Genomic DNA, 20,154 nt, shown 5'->3' on the forward strand with positions numbered 1-20,154 from the left:
AGGGTCATTTTAATTTGGCCTGTGCTCTATGTACAACGCTGAGCCTTATATTTGTACCCAAGTCATGACAATAAGAGCGAAATCATTTACGGTGAATGGTTAAGGATTACCATCATGTCTATGGCCAGCTGTAGTCCGATAACCCCAGATTCTGGGATGAATTATCAATGTGCTATCCTGGCTTACGAAGATAATGAGTAATTATTCAAGACTAACTATTAGCTGCATTCTCCGTTTCTTAGTATTGTATCATCGGTGTCTGACCGCTACACGCACATTCAATGTATTGCTTACTGAGTTGATTCTCATTTGCATCAGACACAATAAACCGTCCAAACTTCAACATATACAGAACATTGCTAAAAAATAAAGCACAAGGAACGTTACATATAAACTCATGAAATCCTAATCTATCCTGAACAAAAGATGTTGAGTGGTACAAGGAGTTTCTGACAGCAAAATCCTTTCTGAATTAGGTCACTTTAAAGACATTTCAGTAAAGGTGCAATCTCTAAAATCATATTTGGGGTCATGTAAAAAAAAATGTAGTTCCAACATTAAAGCGGATGTCTTGTTGCGGACTTAAAAATGTTATGGTCACCACCTTTGGGTTGTGTACTGCTTACCTGCTATTTATTTCTTCAGTGTTAAGAGCTTGTTTATGGTCTATGACTCCAGCTTAGCTGCATTGTCTTAATAGATCCTAAGGTAGTCTGAAATCCCCCTCCTCCATCATCGGAGGCAAAGGCCCTTTCCCTCCTCCATGCTTTGCACTGCAGCTCTGCTTGCTCACATTCTATTCTTTATAAGCACAAGCTAATCATGAAGTTAGTTTGTGGAGAGTTAATTTCAACTACCATAAGGATAGAAAAATTATAAAAAGAAACATCACCAGTAAGAAAAATATGATCATCAGGTAAATACCCCCATATACTGAGGCAAATTATCATCAATAAGGGGGGAACATAGAGATCCACCTTACGTTGGGAAATGCAGCAAATGCATAAAAATGGCTCAAAATATCAAAGGTCAAACTTTGTTGCTCTTGAAAAAGTTTTGTGTATATGGTGCAAAATGATTTTTTTGTCAACTTTTTTGTTTATACATATATTGCAAAAAAAAAAAAAAAAAAAAAAACAATTAAAAAAAACCCAAAAAACACATGAGCCCCATTGTGGCCAATTTGAAATTTAGGACATAAAATAATGAAGACCACTTGATTTTATTGTGTATATATATCTATTGCGCTTCAGTCTATCATAGGAAGCCGTGTTTTACCGATGCTAAAGAAATACGGCTGCTTCAGATTTGCAAAAGAGATTGCATCTTTAATGAAAATGTGAAAAAAAAAAAGAACAAATATAATTTAAATCCTTGTATTACTAATAAGACCTGCTTTTCCAGATCCACCCTGATTGTCTAAAGCAGGCTCACTTTCATTCAGTAATGGCTGCTCCAAGCCGAAGTGTGCCGTGGCCCGTTGTCAATCTGGCTTGTGAATGAAGTCACTATTGCTCTCCAGTCACTGGTGGCATGCATCCCACAGACAAACATGAACATTGTCCTTTAGCACTCTAATATACTATTTACAGCGGCTTCTAAAACCGAATCCGTTTCTGCTGCACCTTCTTTAGCGTCAGAAATGGGTTTGTCCGTGCAGTTTTCCTCCAATGTCGGAGCCGATGGTTTTACAAATTGTAATTCTGCTGAATTGCTGCTGGAAGTGTCACTTTTGAAGTGTTTTGCACTTAGTTTAAGTTCCAGGACATTTCTGACAGTTGCCTTTACAGTCTCACTAGAAGTTTTACAAGTTTTTCCAGGACTCGCTGCAACATCTTTTGGCTTGCACACAGCATCTTGAGAAGGTCCTGCCACTTTACCCTGGACATGTTCTACGCCAGTCTCTTTATTTGAGCCAGAAACAGGAACCGTCATTGGGGAATTGGCAACAGGTTCAGGTTTGTCAGACGTCTTACAAGAATCATCGGGATCTGAAGAACATTCAGTGTACTTGCGCTTCAGTTTATAAAGGCTTACGAAAAGTTGTTTTTGTGGTAAAAGACTTGGATTCTTGCACTTACTATCTGTATTAAGGCTGTCTTTATCCTCAGACGTGTCATTGGGTTTAGGTGATGCTGAATTGTTCTTAGGCACTGAAAATGGGTCGTCATGTACATTACCGATACTCGTCTGCTCTTTAGAATCGTCAACCCTCGGACAAGCATCTGATAAGATAGGGTCTACATCTGCATCTGGATCCGGACTGCTGAGAACCTTCTCATCTGAAGAACTTTCTTGAAATGTATTAATGCAGCAAAACTCTGACAAGTAACCATCTGTGGAACGAGAATAGATTTCTTTTTCAACGCTTAAAAAAAATCAATGTGAATTAGAACGTTCTGCAAGAAGTTTGTCACCTTTTAGGCAAATATAAATACCCCAAAGTGTTAAAAGGGAACATAAAAATAAAATATGCCTGTGTGTAACATTTCTTGAGCCCCACTATGTTGTTCTCAAGCATACCTCTTCAGTTTGTCTGACAGCTACCATTGTCAGCCATATTATCTCAAGTGGGGTCACGCAAAGGACCCTCCCCTCCTTCAATATGGTTTCCATGGCAACCAGTCACGGTAAGAGGACCCTAGAGTGCCTCTCTGACCCAATAATAAAACTTACATATAGTCATGAATGTTGGTAGGCACAGTAAATCAAGTTATTATACCATTGTCGGCCATTTTGGAGGCTTTGGCAAACTGAGTTTGGTCACCTGGACACTGAACATGTATCCAAGTATATCAAAATACTTCCTGCTCTCTCCACCAACCTCTCTACAAGCATGTTCATGTCCCACCCTCTGTCTTCTGTGCCCAGTAGGTTTAGTACAATTATGAAAAAATTGAAAATATACCTTAAGACAGAGCCCTCCTCTGCCAAGATGGGAGAACTCTCTCTTCACTCTTTATAGTTTATTTATTCCAGTTTCCTTCTTGGGTATTAGGTTATTCATCTTACATAAAAAATTATAATATCCACAAAAAAAAAAAAATGTCTAACCAGTGTTGGCAGCTTGTGGTATACAACTCACCAGGATCGACCAATGCCATCCGTTTTTCACGTGTAAGCATAGCTCTTTCTTCCTGGTTGAACATTCTGTCTAACATTACCATCTCTGCTGAAGGTGTGATCCGCTAAAGTAATAACACAAACAATAGGGCAATATGTTAATACATCACTTATTAAATATCTTTCAGAAATAAAATATTGGTGTGGTTTCTGTATAGAACATGGTAAATATTTTAGGACAGATAGTTAAAGGCATTAACCCCTTAAGGACGCAGCCTAGTTCGGACCTTAAGGCTCAGAGCCCATTTTTCAAATCTGACATGCGTTACTATATGTGGTAATAACTCTGGAATGCTTATACCTATCCAAGCAATTCTGGGATTGTTTTCTCGTGACACATTGGACTTTAAGTTAGTGGTAAAATTTAGTCTATATATTCAGTGTTTATTTGTGAAGAATAGAAAAATTTAGGAAAAAAAAAATAGCATTTTTCTGAATTTAAATGTATCTGCTTGTAAGACAGATAGTAATACCGCACAAAATAGTTACTCGTTCCTATATGTCTATTTCCCATATGTCTACTTTATGTTGGCATCATTTTTTGAACATTCTTTTATTTTTCAAGGACGTTACAAGACTTAGAACATAAGCAGCGATTTCTCATATTTTGAATAAAATATAAAAGCCTCTTTTTTTCAGGGACCAGTTCAGTTCTGAAGTTGCTTTGAGCACCTTCTATATTAGAAACCCCCATAAAACACACCATTTTAAAAACCAGACCCCTCAAAGTATTCAAAACAGTATTTAGAAAGTTTCTTAACCCTTTAGGCGCTTCACAGGATTTTAAAGCAAAGTAGAGGTGAAATTTACAAATTTCTTTTTTTTGTCAGAAAATCCTTTTTATTCAATTTTTTTATGTAAAACAAGGTCTTACCAGAGAAACGTAACTCAATATTTATTGCCCAGATTCTGCAGTTTTTAGAAATACTCCACATGTGGCCCTAGTGTGGTAATGGACTGAAACACCACACCGGCCTCACAAGCGAAGGAGCACCTAGTGGATTTTGGGGCCTTCTTTTTATTAGGCACCATGTCCGGTTTGTAGAGGTCTTGTGGTGCCAAAACAGTGGAAACACCCCAAAAGTGACCCCATTTGGCAAACTACACCCCTCAAAGAATTTATTTCCCACAGTTTTTTTGCAGTGTTTTGTGGAATTAGGCTGTGCAATTGAAAATCCAATTTTTCTGATAAAAGGTACAAATTTTAAATTTTTACAAGGAATAAAGGAGAAAAAGCACCCCAACATTTGAAAAGCAATTTCTCCCGATTACGGCGATAACCCACATGTGGCATGTAGATTTTGCTGGATTGGTTTCTGGGCGCCATGTTACATTTGCGGAGCTTCTGAGGTACCAGTACAGGGGAAACCCCTTAAAAGTGATCCCATTTTGGAAACTAGACCCCTTGAGTAATTCATTGTAGTTTTCATGGGGTGCATGTGACTTTTTGATCAGTTTTTATTCTATTTCTTACGAGGCGTGGGGACTAAAAAACAGCAATTCTACAATTGTTTTTTATTCCTTTTTTCTAGTGTTCACCGTGCGCTATAAATGACATATTCACTTTATTCTGCGGGGCGATAAGATTGCGGGGATACCAGATATTTATCTTTTGTTTATGTCTTATGGAGTTTGCACAATAAAATACTTTTTATACAAAATCAATTACGGATTGTGTTACCTTATTCTAAGAGCCAGAACTTTTTTATTTTTCCATCACGAAAGCCGTGCGAGGACTTGTTTTTTGCGTAACGAACTGTAGTTTAGATCAGAACCACTTTAGGGTACATGCGACTTTTTGATCTCTTTTTATTGCATTTTTTGGGAGGTGAAGTGACCATACCTCTGGTACGGTTTATTATTATTTTCTTTTATGGCGTTCACCGGGCGGGATAAATAACAAAAGACTTTTGTAGCTCAGGCCGTTACGGATACCAATTATGTATAGTTTATTTATGTATTTTTTTTAACAATAAAGGAATGATAAGGGAAAAAGGGAGATTTTTTACTTTTAAACTTTTTTTTTAATATTTACACAACTTTTTTTAACTTTATTACTTCGTCTCACTAGAGTACTTGAAGGCAGGAGGACCTGATCGCAGTACTGATACACTGCACTACATGCGTAGTGCAGTGTATTAGAGCTGTCAGCTACTCGCTGATAGCAAGCATATTGGGTCTGACTTTGTCAGGACCCACTAGGATACCGTCGATGGCATAGCCAGAGGCCATTGTTAGGCCTCCGGCTGCCATAGAAACCATCGGCGCCCGCTATCATATAGCGGGACGTCGATGGTGGTTTAACCCCTAAGAAGCCGCGATCGCTATTGAACGCGGCTTCTAAGGGGTTAATAAGCGGGGACCACCACGATCGGTCCCCGCTGAAGGAGCTGTGGCAACTGCTGTACAAGACAGCAGCTGTCACAGCTCCTGTATGTGCCGAGAGGATGGCCGAAATGGCCGTTCCTCCCATGATGTACTATTCCGTCATGGGGCACGAACGATGTGCTCATCATAACAGAATAGTACGTCAAGGAGTGGGAACGGATTAAAGACAACAAGGAAGAGGATCGGTCACCTCTCCTTACATGTCTGTTTCAGTAACTGCTTGAATTCCCTATAAAATAACAATTCTGCAGAATCTTTTTTTAGAACGCTTTATGTGCCGTTCCTCTGTTATTCCTCCTAGAAATGTATGAATAAATTGACAACAGGGCGTTTCCATTTCCCTTGTCAAATGGGCGTGTCCCTGCAGACTAACACTGTCATCACTGTGATTGGACGGTGTCAGATTGTGTAGGGACACAGCCCCAACTGGTCACACCCAATTGACAAAAATATTTACTGCACTCTACACCTGCATCACATTACTAGCACTAGTGAAATACCCTTTTACCATACATGTATTATAGCCCATCTTTTATGGTCACGTATACATATGCTGAATGATGCGGTTTAAAAGACTATAATAAAATGAATAATAATGACTTATAGCTGCATTACATACCATTGCATCTTCCATTAGTAGCAAGCGGTACTTGTTGAGCATTGCCTGGGTCTTCTTCAAAAGATGTGTAGCCGCAGATTCAAATTCATTGTCCACTGTAATTAAAATAGTATAAACATGATAAACTATTAACAGTACAAAATAAAACTAAATGTGAAACAGAAATACACCTTAAAGCAACTGTCCAATCCCCTGGTAGTATGAAAGCCATGGCGACATCTGTTGACATGAATACAGCCAGGGCTGTGCTAGTGCCACATACAGAACAAGCTATGGATTCGAAAATCCACAGCAGGCCCTGACATCTCCACTGATTTTGGGGAGGCACCCGCTAAATTCCCTCAGGTCAACGTGTAAATGCTCTAATTTAAAAGTGTCTATCCTAGTGACAGATGTTTCTTAATAAAATAAATATATATGTATACACACACACAATATATATATATATATATATCTATATATATATATAGATATATATATATACATATACATACATATAGTGATTAACTACCTTGTTGCAAATCTTCTTCAGAAGGCAGTGATCCTTGAAATACATGGTATGGGACAAGCCTTTCACACGCATTATCCAAGGACTGGAATCTGCTTTTATCTGGTTGCAGGGAACGCTCCTGCTCTATTCGCAGCTGCTGGAGAAATCTAAAAAAAATATTTAACACCAGACATTACATTCGAGCTTTTTATAGCACAATCATTGTATTGACTGATGGACAGTAATGCTTTCAACCTACAGAGCTTCTTTTGTAAGTTGCTTCATGGCTGGCCTCTTTAGTACACCAGGGCGCCCTTCAACCTATGAACAAAAAAAAAAAAACATGAAAAAATCTTTACAAAAAGAGGCAATAACGATACAGGTAAAAATAGAAACACAAGGAAATAATTGTAACATCTTACTTGTATGGACGTTCTAATGTGCATTATTTGGTGTAGGATAATTGATGTCAATACATTTTGGGAAATGTTAATTTGTTCTTCAATGTTTAATGTTGTATTGAATTGTTATTATGTCAAATTTAAAAAATGCAAATAAAAATGAAGGTTCAAAAAAAAACAAAAAACTAGAAACATCTCTGTCTTACGCCGCTATAGTAATCTGTTATCCAGCAGTCTCTGCTCTAAATTCCTATCAAATATTTAAAGTGCACCTCTAGTTTTTAGCAATTTCCTAACGTATTATCACTGGTCGAACTCTATCAGCTGTAGTGGCTGAAGCTCGGGAAGGGCAGTGGTAGAAAAGCAAATTCGCTATGACTTCACCGCAACTGATAAACAGGCTACAATATGTGTTTCTGATACAGGAAAGAGGATGAGGCAAGAAATGGGATATCTGCTCCCATTTCAAGATATATCTGTAATTCAGACATTTAGATATATCCCTAGTATACTAGTATACTAACCTGACACCACTAATGTTTAAGTATATACACACACTATTATGAATGTACATTTTAATATACTTTAAAGAGCACCTGTCCCTAGGTCATATACGTTGAACTGGTTTAGGCCTAGTTCACACTGAGGTTTTTTGCAGGCAGAAGATTCTGGCTGGAAAAATCAGCTCAGTTTTTTCTTTAAGTGGCTTTGTACCACACGCGTTTTTTGATGCGTTTTTTTTAGGCGGTTTTTGAGGCGTTTTTTTTACCTCTTCCTTCAACAGGCAAAGGAAATAACTGCAAGCATTTTTTTGCTAAAAACCGCATCAAAAGGCAAGTTTTTTTCCATTTCCCATTGATTTCAATGGGGTTTTTGAGGCAGAAAATGCCTCAAGAAAGGTCATGTCGCTCTTTCTTCCCACGAGCGTTTTTTTCCGCTCGTGGGAAGAAAACGCCTCTGCCTCCCATTGAAATCAATAAGAGACAATTTCTGCCATTTTTTGGCACGGTTTTCAACGCAGTTGCTGCATCGAAAACAGCGCAAAAAACACTGTGTGAACGGATGTCAAAAGCGCTGTCTCCCTGATTCTAGGAGGGGTTTTTTTAGACCCCGGTTCCAGAGAAATGGCCCACAGGTCAGTAAACAGGTTTACTGACCTGAATAGTGCTATTTCCAGCGCTGATTTTTTTTTGTGTGTGTTGGCTCCCTATATGCTAATTTCTCAGTAGTTAGCCAATAGTGTGGAGCTAGCTTCTCTGGCTCTTATGCCAATTAGCACAAGGCAGCTTGAGGGTAGTTCACACCCCGTTGTCTAACTACAGCAAATTACCATAGGTCAGTAAACCTGTTTAACTTCTATGACCGAGCGGCAGGTCCTCTTTAACTCAGTAATCACCTCAGCGTTCTGCAGTCCCATGAGAGTCTCTTTTGACAATGATAAATGATGATGTAAATGTTTATTTCCAGCACTGTGATCTGCAAGCAAAAAAAAAAAGAAAGTCATTTTTTGAATCAATTTAGGCAAGCTATTAAATGTAATAACTTTTTAAAGCTGTTTTCGGGGGTACAGGTCCTTCTTAATTTCTCAACTGTATTGTGCACAAGCAGTTCATTGTGATGGTGAGAATCTAAAAATGTGATTGTTTGCTAGAACCGTTTTTCTGTTAGAGGATATCTGATTAAAAGTATGAACAATTGGCCTCATTTATCAAAACACTCTATCACCTTACCTGCACCCATATAGGGGGTGCAGAGGCCTGGGTGACTGAGGGACACCAGTATTATAAATGGCACACACTAGGTAGAGGGGCCTTGGTACAGATTTAGCATTAGGACCCAGGAGCTTCAGGTTACCCCTATGCCAGTACCACTTGAAGTTGGTCAAAACTACACTACTCAAGGTATGCATAAAAGTGTGAAAAACGGCACACCGTACCTGGTGTATTTAACTGCCCTTCTTGGCTTTTCATTATTGAACCTGCAGAATGAGGATTCTGAATGTTTTTCTGACTCTAAAAAAAACAAAAAAAACAAAATCACATTAAAAGGGTACGTTTGCCAATCAACACCATTTTACAGTTTATTTACAGATATAACCAACACAAAAAGTTGAGTGCATTTCTTATCTTGCAGTAGTCCTGAGTTACAGCCTGTATTATAGTCCAGAGCTGCATTCACCATTCTGCTGGCTTTCAAAGGAAAAATGTAACCAGTTTATCATCGGATGACTGAGGGTATGTGCACACGCTTACTAAAAAACCTCTGAAAATACGGAGCTGTTTTCAAGGGAAAACAGCTCCTGATTTTCAAACTTTTTTTTTAGCAACTCGCGTTTTTCACAGCCGTTTTTGGAGCTGTTTTTCTATAGAGTCAATGAAAAACGGCTCCAACAACGGTTCAAAAAGTAACATGCACTTCTTTTTCGCTGACGTTTTTTAACGCGGTCATTTTTCAAAAAGGCCACGTAAAAAAACGCCCTGTCGGAACAGAACGGCGTTTTTCCAATTGAAATGAGAGGGCAGATGTTTGGAGGCGTTCTGCTTCCGATTTTTCGGCCCGAAAAAAGGGCCGAAGATAAGCCGTGTGAACATACCCTCAGTTTCTGCTACATCAGATTACTGTGCAGTGTTTGTTGTAAAAAAAAATTCACTTCAAATCATCAGAGAAAGCTCTGTGTAGACAATGAGACAAGAAAAAAATGCTGGGAGATTTAAGCTCTGAAGCTTGCAGAATTGTGAATGCAGCTCTGGGTTATGCTACAGGCTGTAAACAACAATCAGTACAACATGTGTTTGAAATATGCGAAATAATATCTTCTTGCACATCTCTGAACACACTTAGATTATGCACCTTTAGGCCAGGATCACACACCGGTTTTGTTGCAGCTTTTGGCTCAGTTTTTAAAGACAAAGCAAGAAGTGAATCCAAAAGGAAGGCAAGGTATAAAGAAAAAACTGATGCATTTCATTTCTTCTGTATCCACTCCTGTGTTTGGCTAAAAAGCGAAGCCAAAAATGGCATGAAAACGGTGTGTGATCCTGGCCTAAGGGATTTAGTGTTCAATATTTTTATTAAACTTTCAATAAAACAAAGGAAAAACAAAAGAAATTTGAAAAATAAGGATCATCAATAAGCTGGAAATACATTTATTCCTCCTAAAAATGTATGAATGAATGGACCACTGGGTGTTACCATTCCCCTTCTCAACAGGCTGTGTCCCTACACAGTCTCACTCTATTAGCACTGATTGGACATTGTCAGTCTGTGTAGGGACACACCCCTAATGGCCAGTTCACACAGAGTTTGTTGACGTGTTTTTTGACACGGAAACCGTGTCGGAAAACCCGCCAAAAACAGCCAAAAATGCCTCCCATTGATTTCAATGAGGCGTTTTTTTCCCGCGAGCGGAAAAACCGTCTCGCGGGAAAAAGAAGCGGCATGCCCTATCTTCAGGCATTTAAGTCTCTTCTGACCTCCCAATTACATCAATGGGAGACAGAGAAAGCGTATTTCGCTGGGTTTTATGGTTGCGGGCGAAAACCGACGCGAAAAATGCGGCAAACGGCGTGCAGGCAGAAATCTCTGTGTGAACATACCCTAACACTATTAATAAATTTCTAGGAGGAATAGCAGAGGGACATCACAATGTAGAGTTCTAAGAAAAGTTGCTACCGAATTGTTATTTCATGGGGGATACAATAATTTACTAAAACAGGAGAGCTGACAGGTCAAGTGGAGCACCAGTTTGGAGCCACTTTAAATACAACGTTAAAGAATTGCACTGTGAGCAATTCCCTAAGGTAATGTTTAAAATAAAAAAATGTTTACATGCAAATCCAATTTCGATAATGAATCTGCAGGGCTACAGGAAAATCTAACTTGCTGATACTGCGCTGCAGAAGCCTTCTTGATGGTCACAGGGACAGTTAACAGCAGTCTGTATTATGTGAATGGTTGTAGAGTGCCATTACAGTGCCCAACAAGTCAAATATTCTATGAAAAGTGGGTCAAAATCTCGCTGCGATATAGAGTAATATCATACCTGAGTGCAGGAGAATGGCTGCATAGAGTTTGTGTTGGAGCAGAACATGCTGTTGGATTTAGCATTAGAACCTGGCAGATGAGTCTCATTCACTACAGGATGGTGCCTGTCATTTTGCTGCTCGGCATAATTGTCACCAGATCCAGAACTCTGGAACGATGGTCCCATACCTTGCAGAACAGTACTGGGATTGACAACAGTATAACGGTTTGTAGTTGTCATGTTTGAGCAACCAGATGAAGTTAATCCTCCTTGAGCTTTATTGCCTTGACCAGGTGACAAATGTAAAAGTGTAGGAGATACTTGTGCTACCTGTCCTCCAACAATTTGAGATGGTCCTTGGTTCAAAATGACTTGTCCTCCGGAACTTGAGAACGCCTGACTGGAAACAAGCTGTACAGATGTTCCGGGGCTATGTAACATTTGCCCGGGATAATGTTGGCTAGGCCTAACCATGCCACCTGGGTTTCTGCTCAGCATTATATGTTCTGTGTGGACTTGGTGAGGACCAAGGTGTGAAGGCTGGGTCTGAAGAAACTGGGTATTTATGGCCTGAATATGCTGGAGAGAACTAGAATTTATGGAAAGGCCCGCAGGAATAAGGAATTGATTATGATGAGGATGTGCTTCTCCTAAAGGAGAATGGATCACAATGCTACCACCTGACTGCTGGCTAGATGCTTTATGGGAACGTTGATGAGTTACAGGAAATTGCTGGCCCATTGCAGGGCTTTGTCCGGAATTTCCAGGAACGCAGTGCGCTCCTTGATGTCTGTGATGATGTATACCTAAATTACTGACGCTGTAGGACATCTGCTGTCCCACGTGCATAGGCTTTGGCTGAATATTGATTGGACCTTTAATAGAATTTGGCGCTGAACCTCTATGAATAATTATGTTGTGGACAGGTAAGGATGTCTGGAAATTACCACTGCTGAAAGGAACCGTTACTTGCTGTCCAGCTGGACTTACATTTGGACTGGCAAACATTGTGCTGCCATTTGGAGTATGACTCTGCACAAGTACTCCACCGCTTGTACTACTAGGAGGTGCCTGTTGACCACTTTTAAGTATAATGTGAGATCCATCCAGATTATTAATAGTCATCACTGGAGACTGATTGTTGATGGAACCAAAAAGATGGATCTGTCCAGGTCCACTGTGACTACTGGTAGGAATATGCTGGCTAGGAATAATTCCAACAGGTTGCATAAAACCATGCTGTACACCTACTGTATTGCTGGCAAAGGATGCACCTACTTGCTGTGGCACTACAGGCACATGCGTCACTCCTATGGGATGTAATGTTTGACCTGAGTAACTAGCGACATTAGTAGCCTGAGTGAGGGATGCTGATGAATGAGCATGAGATGGAAGATTTGCAAATTGTTGACTTGAGCCTACACTGGCATCCAAATAAGCCTCTTCTGCCAATATCTGCTCCGTGATATTGGCCTCCTGCAGTGATTTCTGTAGAATGTCCTCACTGAGGTCTGAGATAGAGGAAGATTCAAGCTCATCGTCAAAGAACTGAATGTTGTTTGAAAGCTGAAGTCCCTCTGTGGATTCCTCATCAGTCAGACTTTGCGCACTTTTAATGGATGACTTAGAATCAGTCAGCTAAATGGAAAATAATAATAATTAAGTAAATAAACTATGGTTACAATAAGTATACTATTGAAGATAAAGCATTAACATTTTTCAACTGTACTATGTAACATTACATTTTACAACTCTATGAATGATATTTTAGAGTTAGCAGGGTAAAAATATTTACCAAATTTCAATAATAAACTGATAAATACTAAAAAAATTGTATTATTATTATAATTTTATAAATTAAGCATTACAATTAAATCTTCGTATCCTCTAATTTGTAAATTGTGCAGATTAATATGAATGTCCACACCATTTTGTTTTTTTAATCACAATAGGCCTAAAATTCGGTTCTAATTAATTTCTTAATACTTTATTTCTTTAGTGCAGTTGGAGCTCTGTTTTTCTGTAAGGCTGGGTTCACACCTGCGTCCAACTTTCCGTTGTTCTGCTCCATCAGAGGAGCAGAACAACAAAAATATTGGAGGCACCGATTCCATTGTACAACGGACACCACCGGCGGCCGATTTAACCCATTGACTTTAATGGATTCCGTCAGGGTGTCCGTGGCTTTACGGAGAACAATAGCACAGCACACAAAACGTAAAAAACGCCCGTAATTACGGGCCCATAGACTTCTACCGGCCACGGGTACCTTCCCGTTTGCTTACGGGAAGGTGCCTGGGCCGCTGAAAAATATGGAACATGTCCTATTTCAGGCCCATAGAAGTCCTAGCGTTGCTAGGCGATGTCAGGAGATAGTCACTGTCCAGAGTGCTGAAAGAGTTAACTGATCGGCAGTAACTCTTTCAGCACCCGGGACAGTGACTACCGCTGGAGTTAATAGTATTAAAAGTTAACTTACCCAGAACTCCCTGCTTCTTCCTCCAGTCCGGCCTCCCAGAATGACGTTTCATCCCATGTGACCGCTGCAGCCAATGACAGGCCAATTACAGGCTGCAGCATTCTCATGGACTGCCGCGTCATCCAGGGAGGTCGGACTAGATGTCAAAAGAGGGACGCGTCACCAAGACAACGGCCGGGATACGTATGAACTTCTTTTACTTTCAATCGCTGCGGAAACTCTGCCTGAAAGGGCTGCCCCTTCTCTCTATCCAGCACTGATAGAGAGAAGGGGCTGCCGATTAGTGCAGAGAAAACGGGTCCGTAAATACGGGTGGAATACTGGTGACAACGGACCCGTATTTATGGGCACGGGTCCGTAAATACTGGTGGAATACGGGTCGAATATGTGTGACAAAGGACCCGTATTTACGGGAGGAAAAAAATATGTTAGTGTGCATGAGGCCTAAGGCAGAGGAGCAATCTGGGATAGATAGCAAAGACTTGCTATATACAATCTGGATTCTATCCCCTGCCTGGCCAGGAGTCCTTGTAAAGAAACATTAGTACAAGTATCAGTCTCGGAGATCTGCTTTCATTCACTCTTTGAAACACAAACTATATTACAAAAGCAAAGCACTATACATGCCGGCTCTTTCAGCTTAGGCGACTTAAAACTACAGAACTCCTTTGAGCTTTAGACTTACACTATTATTGGCGAAAATGGAGTTTGAATTAGATGCCAAAAAATCTGTATTGGTTAATTCTTCACCAGTCTGCAAGGCAAAATAAAGTTAAACTTCTGAAGAATAAAAATGACTGAAAAGGAAAACGGGTCACAAAATAGAAACAAATAGGAATCAACAGAAAGGCAAAAAAGTATAAAATGCAATATAAGAGGATAATTGTAATGAGTAATTTATTGCAGGGAAAATGAGCAGGTCCTTCAGATCTAAAAAGATAGTTCTATTGGGGTCTCAGCTTTCACCAATAGAGGGGATCAGTGGACATTTTACTATAACTTTAGGTTCATGTCCTAATAGCACAGGGAATGTCTAACCCAGGCAACACTTCAACAGAAACAATGATCGGTTTTTTAAATCATTTATCCTTTCTTTTTTTACATTATGATATATATCACCGGTTTCTCAAAACTGCTGCAGTCGCAAAAGTTTTTCTGAACATCAGAAAAATTAGTTTACTACTATTTTTTTATACAAATATTACAGGAGCTTCTTTGCAGACCAGTGTGTACACTTGTATAGATGCATGGATAGACCCTTCATAAAGCTTAAATAACACAACACCACATTTGCAATAAACCTATTGGGAAATTATAAGTTAATAGAGGGGGGTCTTCCATTCAGTACCCTCATTTATCGGTCAGAATGGATACCCTGGGATCATCTATCAAGGGATCCGTCCAAAAAAAAAAAATGGGGATTGTCCACTCCCTTAACCATCAAAGGTGAAAATCATCTGCATTACCTAGTGAGTCACAAATTGGCTACAGACAACGATATTTTGTACGACCCTTCCTTTTGGTACCCAAATAATCCAATCTAATGTAAACGCATTAAATCATTAAGAATATTTAGCCTACAAGTTTCTCCTCTGAAGTTTTGGTATTTGTCATTTATTTAACAAGTATTCGGTGACATTATCAATAACTCAGTTATGTCACAATCAAAATACACTAATATGAAAAGGTAATAACAAAGGGTCATTGTAAGCTGGTAAACAATAAACATATACACAAGTGAAAAACTTACTGATTTACAACCAGATCCATGCAGAAAGTAATTTAATGCCTGTGGGTCCCTTGAAGAAAGTTAAATACATTTTATTATAAAAAAAAAATAGAAGAGGTAGAATTTAATTTTTTACCAAAAAAAGATTAAAAACCCAATACATTTTTGCTGATTTTCTTCTTTATAACACTTAACTCCGTTGATCTACTTCCTCTGCTATCAATATCTGCATCAATAATTGGCAGGTAGCAAAATGCATTATAATAAAACAAAGGGATCTCGATTTTGAAGCCACTGAATCTTGTCTACTTTGGGCATCCAAGTCTGCACGTGGCATTAAACTTTAACCTATAACTTGTTCATCAGTAACCATGAAATGGCAGATCAAAAAACATTTAGGTTAACCCCATCTTAATCCACCCAAATCATGTCTAGGATAAACCAGTTACTGCCATCTTTCTGCAAATGCATGATAGAAAGTTCCAGTGCTATTCGTATATTATCACCATGAAAAGGAATAATTTTTTGGCTCACCGCGGCATCCTAAGGGCTTGTCCACATGTAATGGATTTGCTGCTTATTTTCCATCCAGAATTGTGAACAGAAAATATGCATCGGAATAAAGCAGCAGCAAAGTGGGTGTGATTTTACAAATGTCATCCACACGCTGCGGAAAAATTCAGTCCAGAAATTCACCTGCGGTGCGTAATTTTAGTTCCGCAGCATGTAAATTAATGCCACAGAAAGTGGACTGAATTCCTGCGGTTTTCAGAAGACATATCACCATCACACAGCCCTTGAAAAAAACGCAGCAAAAATCTGCACTATTTTCCGCAGTTAAAAACACATAAAAATGGTGTGGATTTTCCGCAGCGGATTGTGTGCTAGTTTATGTGGAAATGCTGCGGAAAATTTCTGCAGCAAATCCGTTACAAGCCCTTAAAACCAAAGTATAACCCTTGAACTACCAGAGCCTTTTTATAGTAAAACCTTTATGTAATACTGTTGTTACAATTAAGTCTTAATTTGCTATTTTAAATGTGTCGTTTTTAAAAAATAATAAATATTATTTTCTTATTTTGTAAAGGTTTTCAAAAAGATATATAACTGAAAACTAGCAGCAGATTATCGTGGGGAATGTATATCATACCTGAATAACTAGAAGGACAGCAAAAGCTGTTGTCTTAGTTAGGTCAAAATATTACTCTGCCATATAGCAGGGGCTTATTCATACGGTGTGGATTTTGCTGCTAAAAACGCTTTTTGTCCAAATCGTGTGAATAGACCCTAATGCAGCAGTTACTCTATGTGAGGCTATGTTCACACGCTTATCAAAAAACGTCTGATAATACGGAGCTGTTTTCAAGGGAAAACAGCTCTTGATTTTCAGCTGTTTTTTAATCAAACTCGTGTTTTTCGTGGCCGTTTCTGGAGCGGTTTTTCTATAGAGTCAATGAAAAACAGCTCCAAAAGCGTCTCAAGAAGTGACATGCACTTCTTTTTTGCGGGTGTTTTTTTAATGGGGCCGTTTTTCAAAATGGCCGCGTAAAAAAACGTCCCGTCGGAACAGAACGCCGTTTTTCCCATTGACATCAATGGGCAGATGTTTGGAGGCGTTCTGCTTCCTATTTTTCAGCTGTTTTTCGGCCCGAAAAACAGCTGAAAACACTACGTGTGCACATACCCTAACAGTAATGTTTGGGGGAAGAACTGGTACTGATTTTGCATCTGGGGCTTCAAGCTATGCCTTTACCTATCAACACAGAAGTTGCATTAATATATTTGGTAAAGTTTTACAGCCCTAGACTAACTTATCTGATAACCTTATCCATAACTCCCCCAACTACAAACTTCTAGGCTCCTTGGATCCGTACACGTATCAGATCTTTCAGTACACGATCAGTAGTTTCAACCAATTTTAACTCATCTTCATATTTCTAAACCTGATCTTAAAGTGATCTTCAAAATCCCCACCACGACTACCACTTTATGTTCTTTCCAATTCTTACTGTTGTCCGGGCACGGGGCGGTTTTTCATACTGAAGACCTATCCACCGGATAGGTCATCAGTATGTGATCAGTGGGGTCCGGCACCTGGACCCCGCACTGATCAGCTGTTCTGGCTGCCTCTGGGCACCAGATGTCCGTGCCGGAAGCAGAGGGCTCTGGTCACAGTATTGCCGTCATGCTGCTCCTATTCAAGTGAACGGTGTATGGACCCATCTGCTTCCGGCGCTGCATAACATCCGGTGCCTGGAGGCAGCCGGAACAGCTGATCGATGTGGGGTCGGACCCCCACCGATCATATACTGATGACTTATAATGGGAAAAACCGGCCGTTGCCCAGGCAAACCCTTTAATTACTATTTCATTAGCTTTTTTAAATAATTATTATTCCTGCTAATCCTATGACATATTTGCTATTACATCGTTTATGTCTCTGTAAATTATAATGTATATTTTGTTCTTATTTTATGTTCTGTGCAATAAAAACTGTAAATACTGATTCTGTATGTTCTCTATGCTGTCAGTCTCTTTGTATCTATATATGCTTTTGTTATAACTCATAAAGCATTTTTTTTTATATAAAAGTCCTATTTATATACACTGACAATCATTAAAAGAATTTCAGAAAAAACATTATTTTAAGATTGTTTAACTGTATAAGTGTTTAGTTAGTTCCATGCATATAAATAAATATAGAAAGATATAAACTACTTACCCAATAAAATCAAGAAGACCGGAGTCATCATCATCATCCATGTCAGCTACACGAAAAATATACTTCTGTTTAATGTGTGAAAATTCGAACGCAGCAAATTTCAACGTCCAATAAAACTATTCAAATCCACTTAATGACTCGTAAATACAAAGATACTTCAAAAAAGGTACAGAAACTTTTCTATGATTCCATGAACACGTGTCATACGGCAAGGAATTCCAAATTAAAAAAAATATTAGCGAGACTGGCTGACTGCCAGCTCGTTATTCTTCACTTTTAAAAAGCACATTGACAGCATCGTCTAATTTTTTAAACAAATAAAGCAATTTTTTTTTAAAACACAGGAAGTTACAAAAAGTACCTTGTGTTCCAAAGTATTACCACAACTTCTGTTCAGGCCATTGATAAGAGGCGCCATATTGAAATGGGTTCAGAAGGTTCATTTTGACAAGTAAATGCTACTACTGAAAGCTGGGATCTACGAGAGAAAAAAAATTACAACATGTAAAAAAAAAAGTACAAAGGGATGTTAAAATGTAAATGAAAAACATGGCTGAATACATTTACTTAAATATTGAAATATAAATTTGGATTGATATACCGGATACAAATACATTTTGCTAAAATGGATACAGACCAACCCAAGTAGATGTATGAACGTTTTTTATTTGATACCACAATCATTCACATCGTTACAAGAACATCACAATGAATAGCTTGACATAGACATTATACATTGACCACGGATTCACGGATCTTGGTGGGATCCGCTGGCAATGCCAAATCGGTGGCTAAACAGACCCTTACCGAGCTGAATGCAAAAAAATGAATGGGAACATTTTTGCTGATATCTTTTAGGCAAACTAGCTCATATCTAGCCACATAAGACTATGTTCACATTAGCATCGTGGCTTCCATTCATAATTCATCCATCACAGCTATGACAGATCCGGTTCTGAAAAAAACACGAGACCTGATGGATCCCATTAATCTTATGAGATCCTTTAGGTTTCCGGCAGGGTTTCAGATTTTATTACGGCAAGAACAGGGCTGAAGGCTTTTCTTGCTGTCATAAATACTGAAATCTCTTACCAAAAGTGAAAAACAATAATGTGAAAAGAACCTGAACTCCATATTTAGAGATGATGTTTATCGTTAAAGAGTAACTGCACTTTTACAATCGTCGAAACTAAGGGTCAGTAGCAATTAGCCGTCAGCTGTAATAGTCTCTCCTCGTTAGACCAAATACGGATTCATAGATGTTCTATGTGAGCCGATCCTCAGCTTAACAAGGAGCCCCGATTACAGCCAAAGGTGAAGAGCGTTCAACTGAGCGCTTCTGCACCTTGGTTTAAGCTGTGGTTGGGGTCTTAGCACAGAATCAAAACTTCTAATATGTCTCTATGACATATCAAAACGTTTGTCAAAGTATACTTACTCTACTAGATTAAAGACAGCAGCTTCCCAGCTCCCAAACCATAAAGGTAGGAAACGATCAGCCAACAGGTCTTTGATTTTTATAACTCCTTTTGTTTTTGGTTTTTGTAGGAACCCTTTTATTCTGTGAAAGAACATGATGGATTTTTTTTTTCATTTATTGCAACTTTTTCAACCCTTTTAATATTGGGTTAATAGGAGAAAGATAAAATATTTGAGGCAAAGGGTAATTGAAAGTCTGTTTAATGAGTGTTACTTATATAAAACCCTACGAGATTTGGAGATCTGAGAAAAGGCTTGATTAACGCAGCCTTACAGGGTGAATATTATATATTGGATGCCATGAATAGGATATAATCTTAACAGGAGAGCAAGGAAGCCTACAAAAGTCCTGCTGTCCTTGCTATCCCTGGATATATGATATCATCTGAGGTTTGGCATAAAACATACTCCATTAATAAGAACCGGTCATATGTGTGATTAAAAGCCCAAATCTGGCCATATACATAAGGAAGATTTTAGCCAAACGCTCATTTGGACAGCAACGGTCTACTTGACTCTCATAAACACACACACTTGCATCCGTCCAACAACCTTGGCAGTGCTCATCTCCCAGGAAAACAATAGATGATCCTTGTTGGATTTTATCCTTGTTTCTCAACAATTGGGCTGCCCTCATGGATATTAGACTGGAATCAGCCTACATTTATCTGATAAGTATTGTCAGCTTAAAGCTAAAGTC

The 20,154-nt window shown here is 38.9% G+C and overlaps 1 protein-coding gene across 1 annotated transcript; it reads right to left on the bottom strand.

Moving 5' to 3' along the window:
• Positions 1-1,307: 1,307 nt before the first annotated feature.
• On the bottom strand, positions 1,308-18,441 carry BICRAL (BICRA like chromatin remodeling complex associated protein). The gene is made up of 12 exons (XM_075863256.1): positions 18,337-18,441; positions 17,976-18,021; positions 15,275-15,323; positions 14,210-14,278; positions 11,064-12,683; positions 8,958-9,033; positions 8,418-8,497; positions 6,880-6,941; positions 6,642-6,787; positions 6,131-6,225; positions 3,086-3,188; positions 1,308-2,336 (listed from the first exon to the last, which is right to left on the bottom strand). The coding sequence occupies exons 2-12, from the start codon at positions 18,014-18,016 to the stop codon at positions 1,567-1,569; spliced, it is 3,111 nt and encodes a 1,036-aa protein (XP_075719371.1). The 5' UTR covers positions 18,017-18,021; positions 18,337-18,441; the 3' UTR covers positions 1,308-1,566.
• Between the last annotated feature and the right edge of the window lie 1,713 nt (positions 18,442-20,154).

Source organism: Rhinoderma darwinii, chromosome 4 (genome assembly GCF_050947455.1).
Source record: "Rhinoderma darwinii isolate aRhiDar2 chromosome 4, aRhiDar2.hap1, whole genome shotgun sequence".
Classification (NCBI taxonomy): domain Eukaryota; kingdom Metazoa; phylum Chordata; class Amphibia; order Anura; family Rhinodermatidae; genus Rhinoderma; species Rhinoderma darwinii.